Source organism: Microtus oregoni, unplaced genomic scaffold, assembly GCF_018167655.1.
Source record: "Microtus oregoni isolate MIOR12 unplaced genomic scaffold, Mior012 000062F_ref0000492, whole genome shotgun sequence".
Taxonomy (NCBI): domain Eukaryota; kingdom Metazoa; phylum Chordata; class Mammalia; order Rodentia; family Cricetidae; genus Microtus; species Microtus oregoni.
The window spans coordinates 1,598,709-1,619,867 of record NW_024543872.1 but is presented as its reverse complement, the minus strand read 5'-3'; the positions used below and the strand labels follow the sequence as shown (position 1 = coordinate 1,619,867).

General features: G+C 42.2%; 1 protein-coding gene across 2 annotated transcripts in view; it reads left to right on the top strand.

Moving 5' to 3' along the window:
* Positions 1–21,159, top strand: part of Cpvl (carboxypeptidase vitellogenic like) — a 108,991-nt gene that overhangs the window by 65,672 nt on the left and 22,160 nt on the right. For both annotated transcript variants that reach the window (XM_041640359.1, XM_041640358.1), the window contains one exon: positions 18,429–18,611. In XM_041640359.1, coding sequence (XP_041496293.1) covers positions 18,429–18,611 — 183 coding nt within the window. The remainder of the gene's footprint in view (positions 1–18,428; positions 18,612–21,159) is intronic.

The window sequence follows — 21,159 nt, the reverse complement described above, 5'->3', positions numbered from 1 at the left end:
GATCTCTGTCTGATGTGGGTTTGGTGAAGATCTTTTCCCATTCTGTAGACTGCTGCTTTGTCTTGTTGACTGTGTCCTTTGCTTTACAGAAGCTTTTCAGTTTCAGGTAGTCACATTTATTAATTGTTTCTCTCAGTGTCTGTACTACTGGGGTTATATTTAGGAAGTGGTCTCCTGTGTTAATGAGTTCAAGTATACTTCCCACTTTCTCTTCTATGAGGTTCAGTGTGGCTGGTTTTATGTTGAGGTCTTTGATCCATTTGGACTTGAGTTTTGTGCATGGTGATAGACACGAATCTATTTTCATTCTTCTACATGTTGATATCCAGTTATGCCAGCACCATTTGTTAAATATGTTTTTTTTTCCATTTGATATTTTTCTGCTTCTTTGTCAAAAATCAGGTGTTTGGAAGTGTGTGGATTAATATCTGGGTCTTCAATTTGGTTCCATTGGTTCTCCTGTCTGTTTTTATGCCAATACCAGACTGTTTTTAATACTGCAGCTCTGTAGTAGAGTTTGAAGTCAGGGACTGTGATGCCTCCAGAAATTCTTTTATTGTACAACATTGTTTTGGCTATCCTGGGCTTTTTGCTTTTCCATATGAATTGAGTACCATTCTTTCGAGGTCTGTGGAGAATTTTGCTGGGATTTTAATGGGTATTGCATTCAATCTGTAGATTGCTTTTGGTAAGATTGCCATTTTTACTATGTTAATTCTACCTACCTAAGAGCATGGGAGATCTTTCCACTTTCTGGTGTCTTTTTCAATTTCTTTCTTTAAAGATTTAAAGTTTTGTAATACAAGTCTTTCACTTGTTTGGTTTGAGTTACTCTGAGATATTTTATGCTATTTGTGGCTATTGTGAAGGGTGATGTTTCTCTGATTTCTTTCTCAGTCTGTTTATCATCTGTGTACAGGAGGGCTACTGATTTATTTAGTTGATCTTGTATCCTGCTATATTACTGAAAGTGTTTATGAGTTGTATAAGTTCCTTGGTAGAATTTTTGGAGTTGCTTATGTAAACTATCATATCATCAGCAAATAGTGAGAGTTTGACTTCTTCTTTTCCAATTTATCTCCCCTTGATCTCCTTTTGTTGTTTTATTGCTCTAGCTAGGACCTCAAGAACTATATTGAATAGATATGGAGAGAGTGGACAACCTTGTCTTGTTCCTGATTTCAGTGAGATCGCTGTGAGTTTCTCTCCATTAAGTTTGATGTTGGATGTTGACTTGTTGTATATTGCCTTTATTATATTTAGATACCTAAATATAGTAATTACTTGTATCCCTGCTTTCTCAAGACCTTTATCATGAAGGAATGTTGTATTTTGTTGAAAGCTTTTTCAGCATCTAATGAGATGATCATGTAGTTTTTATTTTGTAGTTGTTTATATGGTGAATTACGTTGACAGATTTTCATATGTTGAACCATCCCTGCCTCTCTGGAATGAAGCCGACTTACTTGATCATGGTGGGTAATGGTTCTGATGTGTTCTTGGATTCATTTTTCCAGTATTTTAGTTAGTATTTTTGCATCGATGTTCATTAGTGAGATTGGTCTGTAATTCTCTTTCTTAGTAATGCCTTTATGTGGCTTGGGTATCAGGGTAATTGTAGCCTCATAAAAAGAGTTTGACTATGTTCCTTCTGTTTCTATCGTGTGGGACAATTTGAAGAGTATTGGTATTAGTTCTTCTTTGAAAAATCTTGTAGAATTCTGAGCTGAAACCATCTGGTCCTGGGATTTTTTTGGTTGAGAGACTTTTGATTATTGTTTCTATTTCTTTAGCAGTTATAGGTATAGTTAATTTGCTTATCTGGTCTTGGTTTCATTTTGGTAAGTGATATTTATCCAGAAAAACCTTCCTTTTCCTTTAAGTTTTCCAGTTTTGTGGAGTACAGGTTTTAGAAATATGACCTGAGGATTCTCTTTATTTCCTCTGTGTCTGTTGTTATGTCCCCCTTTTCATTTCTGATTTTGTTAATTTGGATATTCTCTTTCTGCCTTTTGGTTAGTTTGGATAAAGGTTTTTCTATTTTGTTGATTTTTTCAAAGAACCAACTCTTTGTCTCATCGATTCTTTGTATTGCTTTTTTTTGTTTTTATTTTGTTGATTTCAGTTCTCAGTTTGATTATTTCCTGCTGTCTAGTTCTCTTGGGTGAGTTTGCTTCTTTTTGTTTTAAAGTTTTCAGATGTTCTGTTAATTTACTAGTGTGGGATTTTTCCAGCTTCTTTATGTAGGCATTTAGTGCTATGAACTTGCCTCTTAACACTGTTTTCATTGTGTCCCATAAATTTGGGTATGTTGTGTGGTCATTTTCATTGAATTTTAGGAAGCCTTTAATTTTTTTCTTTATTTCTTCCTTGCCCCATTGGTGATTCACATCTTACACCTTCTTATACCATCATCTGACTCTGCTCCTTAGGGAAGCAGGCATTCTTGCGGAGACAGTTAATCCCTGGGTGAACTCCCGATTTGTGTACTTTGAGAATCTGCAATGTTTAGGTTTTGAGTTGTTAACATGGCCAGGGTTTCCGAAAGGCTGGAGTGAAGCTGACTGCTGTTGGCCCCTCTTCTGAGGAAACCGTCAAGGATAAAAGAGCAAGTGTGCCTCTCCTCTCCTGATTGTTCACTGGTTTGCCAAGTTTAGGAAAGGCAGCTGCGTCAGGACAAGGGTCAGCCCTTTTCAGATCTGGTCCCAGGTGCTTGGCCCCTCAGCTACTCATGTAAATATTGGTCTGTTGGACTCGCATGCGATGACCGGGCAATCAAACAAATCAACATCACATGGCCTATCTAAGTGAAACCGCTGTCAGCTGCATCTCCCACAAAAGGCCGCTTCCCTTCCATCCAGACGGAAGTGACACTCAGCAGCCCGCCGGTCCAGAAGCGGGAGGAAATAAATGAGCAAAGTTGGCTGAGACTTACTGTTTTTTTTTCCCCCAGACAGAGACATAGGTACAAGAAAACACTTTTTTTTTTCTGTTCTTAAAAATAAGATGAGACTCACAGCACTGATGTTGGCTATGAGGCAACTGCCCTAACTTCTATGTGTGAGGACACTGGGGAAGGATAGAGCCACATGGGGGTGGGGGGAGGCCACAGCACAGTGTCAGTGTGCCATGGCTAAGGGGAAGTAAGAGTGCAGGTTGGCAGAGTTCCACTGGTGGAGTTCGGATTTCTATTACATCTTTGATAGATTGGGAGATTTGAAAACAATTGGACTTTGTTTTGCTGTCTGGGAGGCTGCAAGTCTGCATTCATGCGGCAGCATTGTTGACTGCAGCCTGGGTCCTCTTAGAAGGCAATCTGATGATTTCTGATATTGTCACATTAAAAGAAAAGAATCATAAAAAAAAAACAAAAAACAAAAAAACAAAAAACAAAAACCTCTCCAAGTGCCCTTCTATTGCTAGGGAGCGGCCGTCATGACCCATCAGATTTAAAGGCTCCTTCTTCTGACTGTGTGGCATTGGGGATTAGAGTTTGGCACGGTGTGTTATGACTTGAATCTGAAATGTCCCTTACACATTCAGGCTTCTCAAGCCATAGCTGATGGTACTAATTTTGGAGGTTGCGGAGCCTTTAGGAAGTGGGTCTGGCTGGCAGAAGTAAGTCACTAGGATGGGTCTTTAAAGGTGTATTCTTCTGACCTCTGTCTCCTGGTAGGCTCTAATGTCATGGACGTCTTCCGTATGTTCTCGCTGCCATGAGTAATGCTGATGAATGCAGCTCTCAGGCAGCCGATACAATGCGTATTTTAAGTATTTCTTTGAACTTGATATATGAACTTGATAAAGAGCAACAACAACATTGGTAGAACCTTGCTCTTCAGATTACAGGAAACTTTGATATATGATTTGATGCTTCCCAAACTCTGAGCTAATGATATTCTACTTTTTCGGGAGAATTTAGGGCTCAGAATGAGTTAGTGACACCCAAAAACTCACTTGATGAGCACTGGCCTGGTTAGTGAGACTAGGACTGGGGTTCAAGATTTCTATCTACACATTCCATGTGCTTTTTAAAGATTTCCTTTTATGTATACGGTGTTCTGCCTGAATGTATCCCTGAAGGCCATAAGAAGGCACAAGGTCTAATTGCAGATGGTTGTGAGCCACCATGTGGTTGCTGGGAATTGAACTCAGGTCCTCTGGAAGAGCAGCCAGTGCTCTTAACTGCTGAGCCATCTCTCCAGCCCCTCATGTGGCCTTCACCAGCCCCTGCTATTGGCTATCACACTGTGGTCGGCACAACTGTGTTGGATTCTAATTCTTATGACCTTAGTCACATATTTCATTTGAAAAGTACTGAGTTGTTGTGTATTTTACCTCAAAGGTGGCTGGGATGAGATTATTACCAAAAATGTTCATTGTTTTCCACACATGGGATGCTGTGAGCACTGTCTGCACAGGTCACATGGTTCTCCCAATTCTTATATGCTTTTGGTCCCCATTGTATGGGTGAGGAAATGTCAGTGGATGGACCTAGTAGCTTAGTTGAGGCAAATCTGCTGTTCTGTTCAGAGTTCAGGTGTAAACCTCGGCAGAGCCTGTGGTGTTAACTACAAACTGAGATTCTTCAGTTCAAATGTTTATGTTTACTTTGAATTTGACTTGGTCCCTGCAAACAGTGACCTTTGGCAGTGACACACTGCGGAAGCGGGTGATTAGAAGCATGGTGTGAGCTTAGGCATAGCCTTACTTTGTTTTCTGCACTCCACATAACCATGGGTCTGCGAGTGGGCCTCTCTGAATCTCTGCCACCTTGCACTGAAAATGGGACCCTTAACAGCTGCCCTCTGTGAGATGCTTAGCCTGCTTCCCACGACAGAACAACAGTGGGCTCCAGTATTATTCAAGACCTCTTTTCTTTTAAAGCAGTGCCATTTACCACACTTGCGTAGCATTTAAGGTGGGGAAATTCCTTGTGATCTTGAATTCCAGGCTCTTAAGTGCTTTTAGAGCAATAATGTAATAATTTACAGTTCTACCTTTCAAGAAAAGCCGAGGTGTTATGACCAATGTGCGTAAAATAAGTGCTGGCGGGCTGCCTCTGAAGAGCCGGGGTGTGATTGCCTGTCTTGGCTGCATGTCCTCCTGCTGCAGATTCGTGTCTGGATCTCCATGAAAGTCTGTCAGATGATTGCGGTGATTCACTTTACAAGTGCTTCGTGGATCCTTGGAAGCCACTGTGAGCTAGTCAGCACACTGAATAAGAGGAAGACTACGCTCTCTGAACCGCTGCACAGTAGCTTCCATGCTGGGAGCTGGGAGCACATGTTCCCATTGACTCTCACTTCTGTTGTGTGGGTGTCGCCATGTTTGTGCCCAGAAAAGCAAATGGAACCTCTGTGAGGTTAACGTTCACGTCTTGGTGTTCTTGGTCTCAGAGTGCAGACATGAGCATCACTGGTCCAGCGCTTTATGTATCTAGGTTTTCTAGCCGTTAGCAGTGGAAATACAGGAGCATTGGTTAAAAGATACCAACGAATCACAAAATTCTCAGAACTCGTGCAGGACTGAGATGAGAAAAGAAAGGAACCCAAGAGGCTTGGACATTTACATAGGAGAGGGAGTTTGTGCACTGCTCAGGTCCCCTGGGTCCCTTTGCCCACCAGCCAATCTGCAGCTGAGGAGCTTTGAGTCCCTGGGCTGATTCACATTCCCGTCCCTCCTGCAGAAGAAGGAAACTGAGTGGCATTCTCTGAGGGGCCGTGCCCAGTGAGTGCCCGGTAGCAGGAGTAGTAATCAAGAGAAGACAGAGCGGACCTGACGAGACAGAGCAGCACGTGATTCCACACAGAGTGACATAAAACCTGCGAAGACTGGAAGCCCCGCCCTCCAAGCATCAGTAGGTTTCAGGGGAGAACGAAGTGGAGCAGGTACAGCAAGCACATAGACGGCCCCTTCCTCAGGCAGCAAAGGCGTTCCACAGCAGCCCCAGGAAGGCTGCAGACACCTTCAGAATGTAGGCATAAGCGAGGACTTTCAAAAACAGAGTCCAGCAGTCCAGGAGATAATGACAAGAATTGACCAAGGGGACATATGAAATTGAAAAGCCTCTTTGCATCAAAGGAAATCATTACAGTCAAGAGACAACCCACAAATGAAAGGCAGTCATTGCCAGCCACACATCTGACAGGGGATTCATATCGACATTACATAAAGAACTCTAAAATTAAACAACAAAAATTAATCCAATCCATGTAATCAAAAGAATAAAACAGACAATGCCCAACAGCATTCGAATGTCCAATAAGTCTATGAAGAAATGTTCAGCATCTGTAGTCCCCAGGGCAACATAAATCAAAACGATATGGAAAGATAGACATTTTCAATCCTAGCACTGGGGACATGGAGACAGGAAGATTCCTCAGATTTGCCGGTCAGCTAGCTTTGCTGCTTGGCCAGTGAGAGGCTTGTCTTAGCAAACCAACAGAAAACAAAAAAACAGACAGTGGCTGAAGAACGACACTCAGGGCTGTCTTCTGTCTGTCTTCACATGCATGTGTGCGTCTATACACAGACACTCACAAACACACACACACACACACACACACACACACACACACCAAAACAAAATAAACTATGTGGAGAGTCCATCTTCCTCCAGTCAGCAGAATGGCGATCATAAAACAAAACTGGGAACAAATGCTGGCGAGCGAGGTTGGGTAGTGTTAGTAATGGAACTTTATGTTGTTCTTGGGCGCATCAGTGGGCACATCCATTACGGAAGCCATTATGGAGGTTCCCAAGGAAAGTAATAATAGAGCTATCATGGGGCCCAGCTGTGCCACACCTGGGTTCATAACCAGAGGAATCCAAAGTGAGCACGCCACAGAGGTGCTTGGACACCCATGTTTACTGCAGCACTATTCACCACAGTGACGTCATGGGTGCTGCCGAGATGCCCATCAACACATGTGCGGGTAAAGCCAGTGCGGACTAGACTACATACATACACAATGGAGTTTTAGTAAGTCATAAAGGAGAACAAAATGCTGGCCTTTGCAGGGAGATGGATTGAATGCGAGATCGCGTTTTGAGAAACTATGCTCAGAAAAATGAAGATCAGATGTTTTCTTTCATATGCAGATTGTAAGTTTACACACGCACACATGCACATATGCGCCCCCTCCCTGACGGCATCAAAGTGAAATAGGGAGAAAAAGTAGGAAAGGGGGTGATGGACGAGAGAGTGATGTCAGGGTAAATGTGAACGGAGCTCACTATACACTTGTACAGAAATGTCATACTGAAACCTAGAATTTCTATAATGAATATATACTAAAACCAAAATTATAGTAAAAAAAAACAAAGAAGGCCAGCCCTATTAGACTCTGTCACCCTCTGTGAATAATTCCTCCTCCCCTGCATTCTTGCCCACACAAAGAGAGAAATGATTGAGAGAGATACCTCAGCAGAGATGGACAAACTGCCCGACGTTGTTCTGGAAACACGAACTGGGTCCACACTCACCCACCTACAGTTTCCAGGGGCTTTGGAGATACTGATCTCTTAGTCTTGGGAACAAGTGCTTTCTGTTTTGGAGTGTCTAAGTTGCTTTCTGAAGGAGATATAGGTAGGACTTTGAAAGTCTGGAATCCAGAAGTCACTCAGGACCTCATACACTCATGACTTCCTTAACAACACAGTGGCCATTTACCTAGCCCTGCCTCGGGAAGGTGGGTAAGAATAAAGCCGTGTGGAGAGGAACGCACTTCGGGGTACAGAGGAAAACACTTTTCCTGTGTGTTGTTTTTCCATTTACGTATGTGTTCATGGATGTGTCCATCTGTTACGCATGGATGATTGTGCCACAGGACACATGTGGATAGAATAAAAGAGCATTAAAATGAAGTCAGTTCTCTCCACATGTGGGTTCCAAGGGTTAAATTCAGATCTGGTGACAAGACAGTCTACCAGCTGAGTCACCTCCCCGGCCCACCCTCTGCTTTTTATCAACAATGAAAAGATGATTGTTCTCCTGATCTCCTGATGCCTTGCTCATAAATGCTTCAGTTTTGGAATGAGGTTTAAGATGATCTAAGAACCAAAAGCTGTTCTATCTGGTTGCTGTGAGAGACGGGACTGGTAGCATTTGGAGGTTTGCAGGCTCTTTACCCAGTCACAGCCTTTGTCAAACTGAGGCACTCCATTTGCTCTTAGTGTCCTGCCTGTAACACAGTTTTCCATTATGGCAGCACTGTAACCACGTGACCTAAAAACTCGACCCCAATCAGACTATGCAATAAGTCAAGCATCCTCTGGCCGCCTTGAAACTGTGGCACACTTCCTCATTCTTTACACAAGTTGAAAGCTTGCGCATGGTTTAAAAATACGGCAGTTATAGAGGATAAACAAGTAGAGTGCAATTTTTGATTTTTTTTTTTTTATTCAACAAGCATTTTCTGCTGGGTGGTGCTGGCACACGCCTTTAATCCCAGCACTCAGGAGGAAGAGGCAGGTGGATCTCTGTGAGTTCAAGGCCAGCCTGGCCTACAAGAGCTTGTTCCAGGACAGGCTCCACAGCTACAGAGAAACTAAGTCTTGAAAAAACAAACAAACAAACAAAAAAACCAACCAAACAATCAAACAAAACCAAGCACTTTCCCATCTCGTAGCATAACAATCAGTTTTACTGAGCTAACCAGCCAGTCCTCCAGAGAGGGAAGGAAAATGTCACAAGAATGCTTGTGCTTCTTGTTGGCTTCATAGACTTTGGGGAACCGGAGTTGGGGTGCTCCGGGCACTGCCTGGTTCATTTCTGGAAAACAGCTCCAACTGTCTTCCCTTGCTTCTTGTTCAATTTGATGCACTGTTGACCTGGAAATGTAGCTAAATGCCACTTCTCTCTCTTCTCTTTGACTCTAGACTTTGTGGCTTTAATTACCTTCACACAGGTGGGAAGGCTCGTGTGACTCTCCTGCTCTTAGCTCTGAAAATCGTGGTCCTGGGAACTCCTCGGTCTAGGACAGATGGACTTAGATCCCCCCTGACCTGTCTGGGAAAAGCCAGGCCCTGTGTACATGTGCATATCTTTCATTGTCTGCAGGAGTGTGGGGTCAGGCCGGGCCCTGAGATCTCTGTGTCTCTCTGGATGCGAGAAAATGGCACAGATGCATGATTTCCAGACTCCATGCGCCTGGGTTCTCAGCTCACGGGTGCTGCACCCTGGGGTCTTTTACCTACTCATTGGTCTTGAGGTCGCCTGATAAAGACCAAGAAGCCACCCCTGCTAACTCCAGGCAGTGACTGGTGTGCATTGCAAACCTGGAGAAGTGGCAGTAACATACAGCATCTGCTGAAGAAGATGGAGCGTGCAGCTTGCAGGCTTCTGCCATTGCTGACTCTTTGTTCCATCTGGACACCCAACCTGTTAGAGGGTACCATTCCCATTCAGGGCAGGTGTCTCCTGACTCACTCAGCTCACTCACCTAGATGCCAGTTGTCTCTAAACCCATCCTCATAGGAACATGCAGAAGTCTGCTTTAGCAAAAAGCCAAGTTGGCAACCACGAGGGTCATAACCATTTATTTAATTTCTCTTTTGCTGTTATTTTGTGATTTGATTTGTCTGCCTTTTAGAAATTAAAAGTGTGTGCCTTGCTTTGAAAAGGGAAGCTATTCATTGACCCCCAAAGTGGGTCTTCTATGTCAAGATTGGGCATCTTGGCCCTTGCTACCTTGTCCTAGAGTGTTGGTGTTCTTTTTTTTGGGGGGGGGATTTTCTTTTTTTTTTAAATTTATTTATTTATTAAGGATTTCTGCCTCGTCCCCACAACCGCTTCCCATTTCCCTCCCCCTCCCCCGATCAAGTCCCCCCCCCCTCATCTGCTCGAAGAGCAATCAGGGTTCCCTGACCTGTGGGAAGCCCAAGGACTGCCCACCTCTATCCAGGTCTCGTAAGGTGAGCATTCAAACTGCCTAGGCTCCCACAAAGCCAGTACGTGCAGTAGGATCAAAAACCCACTGCAATTGTTCTTGAATTCTCAGTATTCCTCATTGTCCGCTATGTTCAGCTAGTCCGGATTTATCCCATGCTTTTTCAGACCTAGGCCAGCTGGCCTTGGTGAGATCCCAATAGAACATCCCCATTGTCTTAGTGTGTGGGTGCACCCCTCGCGGTCCTGAGTTCCTTGCTCGTGCTCCGTCTCCTTCTGCTCCTGATTTGGACCTTGAGATTTCTGTCCGGTGCTCCCGTGTGGGTCTCTGTCTCTGTCTCCTTTCATCGCCTGATGAAGGTTAATATTCCTGAGGATGCCTATGTGTTTGTCTTTGGATTCACCTTATTTAGCTTCTCTAGGAACATGAATTATAGGCTCAATGTCCTTTATTTATGGCTAGAAACCAAATATGAGTGAGTACATCCCATGTTCCTCTTTTTGGGTCTGGCTTACCTCACTCAGGATAGTGTTTTCTATTTCCATCCATTTGTATGCAAAATTCAAGAAGTCCTTGTTTTTTACTGCTGAGTAATACTCTAATATGTATATATTCCATACTTTCTTCATCCATTCTTCCGTTGAAGGGCATCTAGGTTGTTTCCAGGTTCTGGCTATTACAAACAATGCTGCCATGAACATAGTTGAGCATATACTTTTGTTGTATGATAGGGCCTCTCTTGGGTATATTCCCAAGAGTGGTATTGCTGGATCCAGGGGTAGGTTGATCCCGAATTTCCTGAGAAACCGAAACACTGCTTTCCAGAGTGGTTGCACCAGTTTGCATTCCCACCAGCAATGGGTGAGTGTACCCCTTTCTCCACAACCTCTCCAGCAAAGGCTATCATTGGTGTTTTTTATTTTAGCCATTCTGACAGGTGTAAGGTGGTATCTTAAAGTTGTCTTGATTTGCATTTCCCTGATCGCTAAGGAAGTTGAGCATGACCTTAAGTGTCTTTTGGCCATTTGAAGTTCTTCTGTTGAGAATTCTCTGTTCAGATCAGTGCCCCATTTTATAATTGGGTTGATTAGCCTTTTACGGTCTAGTTTCTTGAGTTCTTTATATATTTTGGAGATCAAACCTTTGTCAGTTGCAGGGTTGGTGAAGATCTTCTCCCAGTCAGTGGGTTGTCTTTTTGTCTTAGTGACAGTGTCCTTTGCTTTACAGAAGCTTCTCAGCCTCAGGAAGTCCCATTTATTCAATGATGCCCTTAGTGTCTGTGCTGCTGGGGTTATACATAGGAAGTGGTCTCCTGTGCCCATGTGCTGTAGAGTACTTCCCACTTTCTCTTCTATCAGGTTCAGTGTGTTCGGACTGATATTGAGGTCTTTAATCCATTTGGATTTGAGTTTTGTGCATGGTGATAGATATGGATCTATTTTCATTCTTCTACAGATTGACATCCAGTTTTGCCAGCACCATTTGTTGAAGATGCTCTCTTTTTTCCATTGTATACTTTTAGCTCCTTTATCGAAGATCAGGTGTTCATAGGTTTGTGGGTTAATGTCAGGGTCTTCTATTCGATTCCATTGGTCGACTTCTCTGTTTTTATGCCAATACCAACCTGTTTTCAATACTGTAGCTCTGTAATAGAGTTTGAAGTCAGGGATGGTAATGCCTCCAGACAATCCTTTATTGTATAAGATTGTTTTGGCTATCCTGGGTTTTTTGTTTTTCCATATAAAGTTGATTATTGTCTTCTCCAGATCTGTGAAGAATTTTGATGGGATTTTGATGGGGATTGCATTGAATCTATAGATTGCTTTTGGTAGAATTGCCATTTTTACTATGTTGATCCTCCCAATCCAAGAGCAAGGGAGGTCTTTCCATTTTCTGGTGTCTTCTTCAATTTCTTTCTTCAAAGACTTATAGTTCTTGTCAAGTAGATCTTTCACTTCCTTGGTCAGGGTTACCCCAAGGTATTTTATGCTATTTGTGGCTATCGTGAAAGGTGATGCTTCTCTGATTTCCCTCTCTGCTTCCTTATCCTTGGTGTATAGGAAGGCAACTGATTTTTTGGAGTTGATCTTGTATCCTGCCACGTTACTAAAGCTGTTTATCAGCTGTAGGAGTTCTTTGGTAGAATTTTTGGGGTCGCTTATGTACACTATCATATCATCTGCAAATAACGAAAGCTTAACTTCTTCCTTTCCAATACGAATCCCCTTGATCTCCTTATGTTGTCTTATTGCTATTGCTAGAATTTCAAGCACTATATTGAAGAGGTATGGAGAGAGTGGACATCCTTGTCGTGTTCCTGATTTTAGTGGGATGGCTTTGAGTTTTTCTCCGTTTAATTTAATGTTAGCTGTTGGCTTGCTGTAAATAGCTTTTATTATATTTAGGTAGGACCCTTGTATCCCTATTCTCTCCAAGACCTTTATCATAAAGGGGTGTTGAATTTTGTCGAATGCTTTTTCAGCATCTAGTGAAATGATCATATGGTCTTTTTCTTTCAGTTTATTTATATGGTGGATTACATTGATAGATTTGCGTATGTTGAACCAGCCCTGCATCTCTGGGATGAAGCCTACTTGATCATAATGGATAATTTTTCTTATGTGTTCTTGGATTCGGTTTGCCAGTATTTTATTGAAAATTTTTGCGTCGATGTTCATGAGTGAGATCGGTCTGTAATTCTCTTTCTTGGTTGGGTCTTTTTGTGGTTTTGGTATCAGGGTAACTGTAGCTTCATAAAAGGAATTTGGCAATGACTCTTCTGATTCTATATTGTGAAATACATTAAGGAGTATAGGTATTAGTTCTTCTTGGAAGTTCTGGTAGAATTCTGCATTGAAACCATCTGGTCCTGGGCTTTTTTTCGAAGGGAGATTTTTGATAACCATTTCTAATTCTTCGCGAGAAACCGGTCTATTTAGATCATTCACCTGGTCTTGGTTTAGCTTTGGTATATGATACTTATTTAAAAAAAATGTCCATTTCTTTTGTATTTTCCAGTTTTGTGGCATACAGGCTTTTGTAGTAAGATCTAATGATTCTCTGAATTTCCTCTGTGTCTGTGGTTATGTCCCCCTTTTCATTTCTGATCTTATTTATTTGCGTGTTCTCTCTCTGTCGTTTAATTAGTTTGGATAGGGGTTTGTCGATCTTGTTGATTTTCTCCAAGAACCAGCTTTTTGTTTCATTGATTCTTTGGACTGTTTTCTGGGTTTCTATTTTGTTGATTTCAGCCCTCAGTTTTATTATTTCCAGTCTTCTACTTCTCCTGGGCGCGTCTGCTTCTTTTTTTTCTAGAGCTTTCAGGTGTGTTTTTAAGTCCCCAATGTATGCATTCTCCGTTTTCTTTAAGTGGGCACTTAGTGCTATGAACTTTTCTCTTAGCACTGCTTTCATTGTGTCCCATAGGTTTGAGTATGTTGTCCCTTTATTTTCATTAAATTCAAGGAAGACTTTAATTTCTTTCTTGATTTCTTCCTTGACCCAGGTGTGGTTCAGTAGTTGACTGTTCAGTTTCCATGAGTTTGTCGGTTTTTTGGGGGCAGCGTGGTTGTTGCCTTCTAACTTTAATCCGTGATGATCTGATAAGACACAGGTGGACACTGATATTTTTTTTGTATCTGTGGAGGTTTCCTTTGTTTCCGAGTATGTGGTCAATTTTTGAGAAGGTTCCATGAGCTGCAGAGAAGAAGGTATATTCTTTCCTATTTGGGTGGAATGTTCTATAGATGTCTGTTAAGTCCATTTGCTTCATTACCTCCAATAATTCTCTTAATTCTCTATTAGGTTTCTGTCTGATTGACCTGTCCCTTGGAGAGAGAGGTGTGTTGAAGTCTCCTACTACTAGTGTGTGTGGTTTGATGTCTGCCTTGAGTTCTAGTAATATTTCTTTTACATAAGTAGGTGCTTTTATATTGGGGGCGTATATATTCAGGATTGAGACGTCCTCCTGATGAATTGTTCCTGTTATGAGTATAAAGTGACTGTCTTGGTCTCTTCTGATTGATTTTAGTTTGAAGTCAGTTTTGTTAGAAATTAGTATGGCCACACCTGCTTTTTTCTTAGGACCATTTGCTTGAAACACCTTTTCCCAACCCTTTACTCTGAGTAGGTGCCTGTCTTTGTGGTTGAGATGTGCTTCTTGCAAACAGCAGAATGTTGGATCCTGTTTTCGTATCCAATCTTTTAGCCTGTGCCTTTTTATAGGTGAATTGAGCCCATTAATATTAAGTGATATTAATGACCAGTGGTTGTTTACTCCGGTTATTCTTATTGCTTTTGGTAGTAGAGATTGTGTGTCTCCCTTCTTTGAGATGTGCTCGTGAAGGGTCATTAGATGCCTGGGTTATTGTAGGCAGTGTTGGCAGTGTTGGATTCCTTGGGTTGCGATTTTCCTTCTATTACTTTCTGTAGGGCTGGATTTGTGGCTACGTATTGTTTAAATTTGTTCTTATCCTGGAATGTCTTGTTTTCTCCATTGATAATGAACAATAGCTTGGCTGGGTATAGTAGTTTGGGTTTGCATCCATGGTCTCTTAGCTTCTGCAGAACCTCTATCCAGGACCTTCTGGCTTTCATAGTTTCCATCGAGAAGTGAGGTGTAAGTCTGATCGGTTTACCTTTATAAGTTACTTGCCCTTTTTCTTTTGCAGCTCTTAATATTCTTTCTTTAACCTGTATATTTTGTGTTTTGATTATTATATGGCGAGGAGATGTTTTTCTTTGATCCAGTCTGTTTGGTGTTCTGTATGCTTCTTGAATATTTAAATGAATATCTTTCTTTAAGTTGGGAAAGTTTTCTTCCATAATTTTGTTGAAAATATTTTCTGGGCCTTTGAGCTGTGACTCTTCTCCTTCTTCTATTCCTATTATTCTTAGGTTTGGTTTTTTTATTGTGTCCCATAGTTCCTGAATGTTTTGTGTTGAGAATTTGTTGGCTTTGCTGTTTTCTTTGATCTGTTCGTTTATTTTCTCTATGGTGTCCTCAGCATCTGAGAGTCTTTCTTCTAGCTCTTGTATTCTATTGATTATGCTTATTTCTGTAGACTCTGCTCGTTGGCCTAGATTTTCCATATCCAGCTGGTCCTCAGTTTGTATTTTCTTCTTTGCCTTCATTTCAGTTTTCAATTCTTGAACTGTTTCCATTACCTGTTTGATGGTTTTTTCTTGGTTTCCCAGGGTATCATGTACGTATTTACTCATTTCTTCAAACTTTTTGTTATACTTCTCATCCATTTCTATAAGGGCATTTTTTACATGTTGTTTAAGGGACTCTATTATCTTCATAAAGTCGATTTTTTCCACTTCTTCTGTGTTAGGTTGTTCAAATACTTCTGCTGTAAGATCATTGGGTTCTGATGTTTTCATGTTGTTTTTCGGATTATTGGGTGAGTTCTTGCCTTGGCGCCTGCCCATCTCCTCCTATTGATCCTATCCAATGGGTCCTTTAGAAACCGGATCAGGTTTCCCTGCTGGTCAAGGGCTCCGCTTACAAAATGCCCTCACTCTCTTTCGTGGTTCCTGCTGCAGGCCAAGAACCCTCTCACCCCTCCGAAGGCTCTTCAGGACAGGACTAGGCTCCCCTTGTGCCAGTGACCTGGCCAACCAAAGGCCTACCTCTTTGATTCAATTGTAGTAGGGCGATCTGCTCTCCTTATTGCACGCCTGTCCCCGCTGCTTGGGTCTGCCACTGTGCTGGTCCCCGAAAGCTTCTTCCTGTATGCATTGTTGCTCTGCCGCGTTTGGCCGCTGCCAGCGGCTGGCCGCGCCGCCGCTCCGCCTCTGTGCGTCTGGCCACGCCGCCGCTCCGCCTCTGTGGAGTGTTGGTGTTCTTGTTCGTGAAGTTTGGACTGATGAGGGAAGCAGCTCAGAGGTGGGATGTGTCTCAGTTCAGATCAGCACGTGCATGCTGCAATACTTGCAGACAAACCTGTAAGCTATGACTTTTGTCATGGTCCCTTAAGAATGAAAAAAAAAACCAAGTAAACAATCTTATGCTGTTTTCTAAGGTATGGTGAAGATAAAAAGGTAGCTTCCAGGGACACATCTGGGATAAGATAGTTCATAGCATGGGCATGAACAGCCCAGAAGAACAGACAGCCTGGGGAACTGCTAATTAATCTGTATCTTTCCACTGAACTATGGAAGGAGAATTACTTTGTACGTGATTATCTCTGTTAATCAGCCATAATGAGGCCACCGTAGAATGGCGCAGCGTTTGAGCCTTGTTCACTGGTACCCATCACGTGTAATTGTTTCCATACATTTGGCTCAAACAGCTGTACAAGGCATTGCACAGACCGTAAGGACTAGAAGCCTTTGAGGCTGTGTTTTGTATAAACAATGCAAACATTTTATTGCTCAGTTGAGTCAAATCTTTAAAAATGGCCTTAAATCTATCAAGGTCTTTTTCATTTGGGTTCCTGTGTAGGAGAGGGGTTGGCAACGGGGGCTGAGGGACATGAAAGGCTGAGTGTATCTGTGGTGGAGGCGCAGGACTCTTTCATCTTAGCCTGATTCCCGTCCCACCTCTGTTCGAAGACTGGGAGTGGGTCAAAGTCCTGGTTTTTTAATGCTATTTAAGCCTTTCAGGAAGCTGTGCAGAGATGGAAACAGATGCAGCAAACACCTGTTATCGAGTCTGAAGTTTGAACCAAAGGTTTTAACTCAGACCAAAGCAGAGCCTCGGAAGTAAACCAAAGGTTGAGAAGAGTCTAGCAAAGCCTCTTGATTGGGGAGAGTGGCAATGGTTTGTGAGAATTATGATCATGTTAGCACCGTGTGAACAATCTCAGAAAGACAGAAAACAAAGGAGGAAGTGGCTCAGGTAGATATATTGAGTAAGATAATTGTAATATGGCTTATGTTTGACTTTCAGCCTTCATATTTCAATTTTAAGATAAGCACATCCCATTTCATTTCATGATTCAAACAAATACTTAAGTGATTTTACACCATCCCATAGAATTCATATATCATGGTACCCTTAACTATACACGAGCTATAAGATGTTGGGTTTTGAGTTCTTGGTTATCATGAGTCTCAACAAGCATAGTTAAATGTGTTTTTTTTTTCTTTCTTTTCCTAGAGTTCATTTGACAAATAGGGTTACTGGGAACAGAAAGTATCCATATCTCTAAACCCTTGACATGTGAACTGTGAGCTGTGTGGGGAGAAGGGAAGCCAGCTCAGCATTCTCTGTGGTATCCATTTTTTTTTAATTGAGAAAAGAAAAAAAAAAAACAAATTTCCTCCTCCTCCCAGCCTCCCCTTTCCCTCCCCCTCCTCCCACCCTTCTCCCCCTCCTCCCACCCTTCTCCCCCTACCCCCACTCCTCTCCCCCTCCCTCTCCAGCCCAAAGAGCAGTCAGATTTCCCTGCCCTGTGGTAAGTCCTAGGTCCACCCCCCTCCGTCCATTTCTAGGAAGGTGAACATCCAAACTGGCTAGGCTCCCACAAAGCCAGCACATTACATAGGTTCAAAACCCCGTGCCATTGTCCTTGGGTTCTCATCAGCCCTCATTGTTCGCCATGCTCAGAGAGTCCAGTTTTATCCCATGCTTTTTCAGTCACAGTTCAGCTGGCCTTGGTGAGCTCCCAATAGATCAGCTCCACTGTCTCAGTTGGTGGGTGCTCCCCTCGTGGTCCCGACTTCTTTGCTCATGTTCTCCCTCCTTCTGCTCCTCATCGGGACCTTGGGAGCTCAGTCCAGTGCTCCAGTGTGGGTCTCTGTCTCTGTCTCCATCCATCACCAGATGAAGGTTCTGTGGTATCCATTTATGTAGGAGGGAACAGAGTGTTCTGGAATGGGAGGATGCTCTTCTCTGTGAACGAGTGGCCATCACAGTAAAGCCAAGAAGCCTTGGGAGTGGCACAGGCTCAACAGATGTTTATCTTTCTGTTTGAGGATGCTGTGGTTGCTACAAATGACACAGGAGGACCAAGCAGAACAAAATGCAAAGTGTAGTATTCCTTGGTTCGATTAAAAGATATACTCTTGCTAGTCAGCCAAGTGAGTTGTTCATGCCTACATAATGAACACACACACACACACACACACACACACACACACATACATACATACTTGGTTTTTAGATTTGCTTAAACCTTTTAAGAAGGTAGCATCATCAAGGTAGAAATAACATACACCGTGAAATCCAATTTGAGGATCAACCAAAGGTCTCCATTCAGGTCAAATTGAAGACTGAAGAGACCAACGTTGTACAGAGTCCGGGAAAGCCTCTTTGCTTATCTTTTGGGACTCAGATGTCTGTTCACTATGATGAACTAAGCTTGAAAGGATACATTGGCTGAGACAGGAGCAGATTTTCTTTCAGGTTGTTGGTGTGTGTGGTGACCTGGAAGGCAGTGAGCCTCAGATCTGCTAGCCTAGCCTCTTGGGACATTGGCTGCAAATCTCAGGTTCCCCTGTCTGATGCAGGTTCACCCTCTGTCCCTGAGTTTGCTCCTTGTTTTTCCTTCTGAATTCCTACTTGCTTAGGACTGAACTTCATTTCAGGTTCTGCTCTACAATGGCCAACTGGATATCATCGTGGCAGCCGCCTTGACAGAGCGCTCCTTGATGGCCATGAACTGGAAGGGATCAAAGGAATACAAAAAGGCACAAAGAAAGGTTTGGAAGATCTTCAAATCTGATAATGATGTGGCTGGTTATGTGCGACAAGTGGATAAATTCTACCAGGTATGCAAACAGCTGGGGCACATAGGTCGTGGGACTGGATTGGTAGGATTAAACACAAAGCACAAAAACTACTAAGGAAAACGGCCAAGATGTGTTTCCTCCAGCCTCCTCTTAAACAGAGAAGAGAGGGCCCCATTATCAAGGTAGAGATCACTGATGTCAAGGCAGACAGAAGTCTAAGCATTGCTGAAGACATAATGAGACACTGGAAAAGTTTAGAGTGGCAAATCATTAACGAGAAAATCCCAGTCTGTTTGGAAGTCAAAGGGAATTTGGGCAATTATTGGAGGAAAACTCAATGCAGATGCCCACTGTCTCTGAACCTGTCTTTATAAGGGATGTAGAGAGCTAGCTAGAACAAGCTCTCTCCCTAGCTGACCCTGCGGAGTGAGCTCTACTCAGGGCTTAAGCGTTACTCTTGGAATTTCCTTTTCCCTCATTTTCTTTTCTCTTTGAGTTTTGAAACAGTCCTTTGTGGACTTCATAACACGTAAGCATCTTCTCTTTCTCCTGTGGTCAGTGTTAGGGACTTGCATGACCAAGGCCATCTTGCCTGAAAGTTTCCTTAAGAGAAGGCTTCAAATCGCAGATCGCATTTCTGTAAGGGGAGGTTAATCAACTTTTTCTGTTTCTAAGAAAACATTATTATAGGCTTTAGCTTTTCCACAAGCTCGTCAGTTTCATCTAACATTTAGAATTTATAGGCTCCTGTAACCTTAATTTAATTCCTCTTAAGAGCTTGGTGTTCTTAAAATATTAGTAACTTATTTTTCTCTTGCCTGAGCCACAACTAAGTTATTACTGATTTCAAGTACCAAACACTTTTGCCATTGTTGATTTCTCCATGTGTTTTTGTTATTTTTATTTTATTATTTGCACTTTTACCATGTTATCTTTATTGTGAGTTATTTACTGTCTTTTTTAAATCTTTAAGACAGAGGTTTAGAAGACAAAGCTTTTGTTTTCACTTTATGTGTGCACTCAATGTATGTTACATGTATGTTAATCTTGGTTTTAAAGGTACACAAAATTCATTATATTGAACTAAAGCATTCATAATTTCCATCGTATTTTATCCCCTTTGGACAGTGTGTTATTTTAAAGTGTAATGTTTAATTTTAAATCGTTTTGATTCTTCCATTCTTGCATTTATTATAAACTGAAGGGAATATACTTTATTGTAGCTTTGTGGTTTAAAAGCCCACATATCCCTTATAATTTCAACCATTTGAAATTTACTTTCTGGCCCTTGAAGTGGTTATTTTTGGCTAACATTCCCTGTATACTTTTAAAGCAATTACACTCTTCAATTGTTAGTTGTAATGCTTTTTATGTCAATCAAGCTCTTTTAAAAAACCATTTTTATGCTTATTATTTTGAGAATTTACATCACTTCCACCCTTCCCACACAACTCCTGCATCCCTCAACTCCCTCTCAAATTTATGTCCTCTTTTTCTTCAATTATTATTGGTATACATGCACGTGCACACATATGTATATACAATTATAGCTGAGTCCACTTAGTATTGCTTATCTGTATATATATATATGTAAGGCTGACCACATGAAACTGGATAACCTAACGGAGGGCTCATCCCTGAAGGAGACTCATTTACCCTCTCTCATCAGCCATGAATTGTGTAGCCTTTCATCAGGATTGGAGCCTTGTGAGATTTCCTCTATCTCTGTTGGAATGTCAACTAGTATTATCATTGTGTGAGTCTTGTTTAGGTGACCATATTGTTAATTTCATGGGTGTAACTCTCTGTCTTATATAGAAGACACTGTCTGGAAGTAGATGCTCTGGCCCTCTGGTGCCTACAATCTTTCCATGCCCTCTTCTACAGTGTTCCCTGAACTTTAGGTGTAGGGGTTGTGTCATCCATGGGCACTCCAGTGTCAGTTGTTCTCTGTATTTGATCAGGTATGGATTTCTGTGATTTCTCTGTCTGCTACACAAAGAAGCTTCTTCGATGAGGGGTTGAGGATACACTTCTCTGTGGATATAAGGAAAGATATTTAGAACATAGTTGGTAACTATGATACCTTAGAGAACTGGCAGTTGCGGGTTCTTTATGGTCTATGACCTCACCATCCTTAGGTACTTGGCTAAGTTTATAAAATTAGGCACAAATCTTCTCTTGTTGAGTGGGCTTTAAGTCCAATTAGATGGCTGCTGGTTAACCCAAGAGAAACCCACTCTCACATCCTTGGGGTATCTTACCCTCAAGGTCATTGTGCTTCATGGGCTATATAGCTCGGTAAAACAGCTTTCTCTCTCTGTCTCTCTCTCTGTCTCTCTCTCTCTTTCTCTCTCCCTCTGTCTCTATTTCTCTATCTCTCCTTTCTCTGTCTCTGCCTCTCTCTCTGCTCTCTCTCCTCTCTGTCTCAGTCTCTCGTTTCTATCTGCCTCTCTGTCTTTCCCCCTACCCCTTCTTACCACATAGCTGACAATAGAGATCTGTTAAAATCTCCCACTATGATTGAAGATTGTTCTATTTTTCTGTTTACCTAGTGCTGTTCACTGCATATAGCCATAGAATCCTT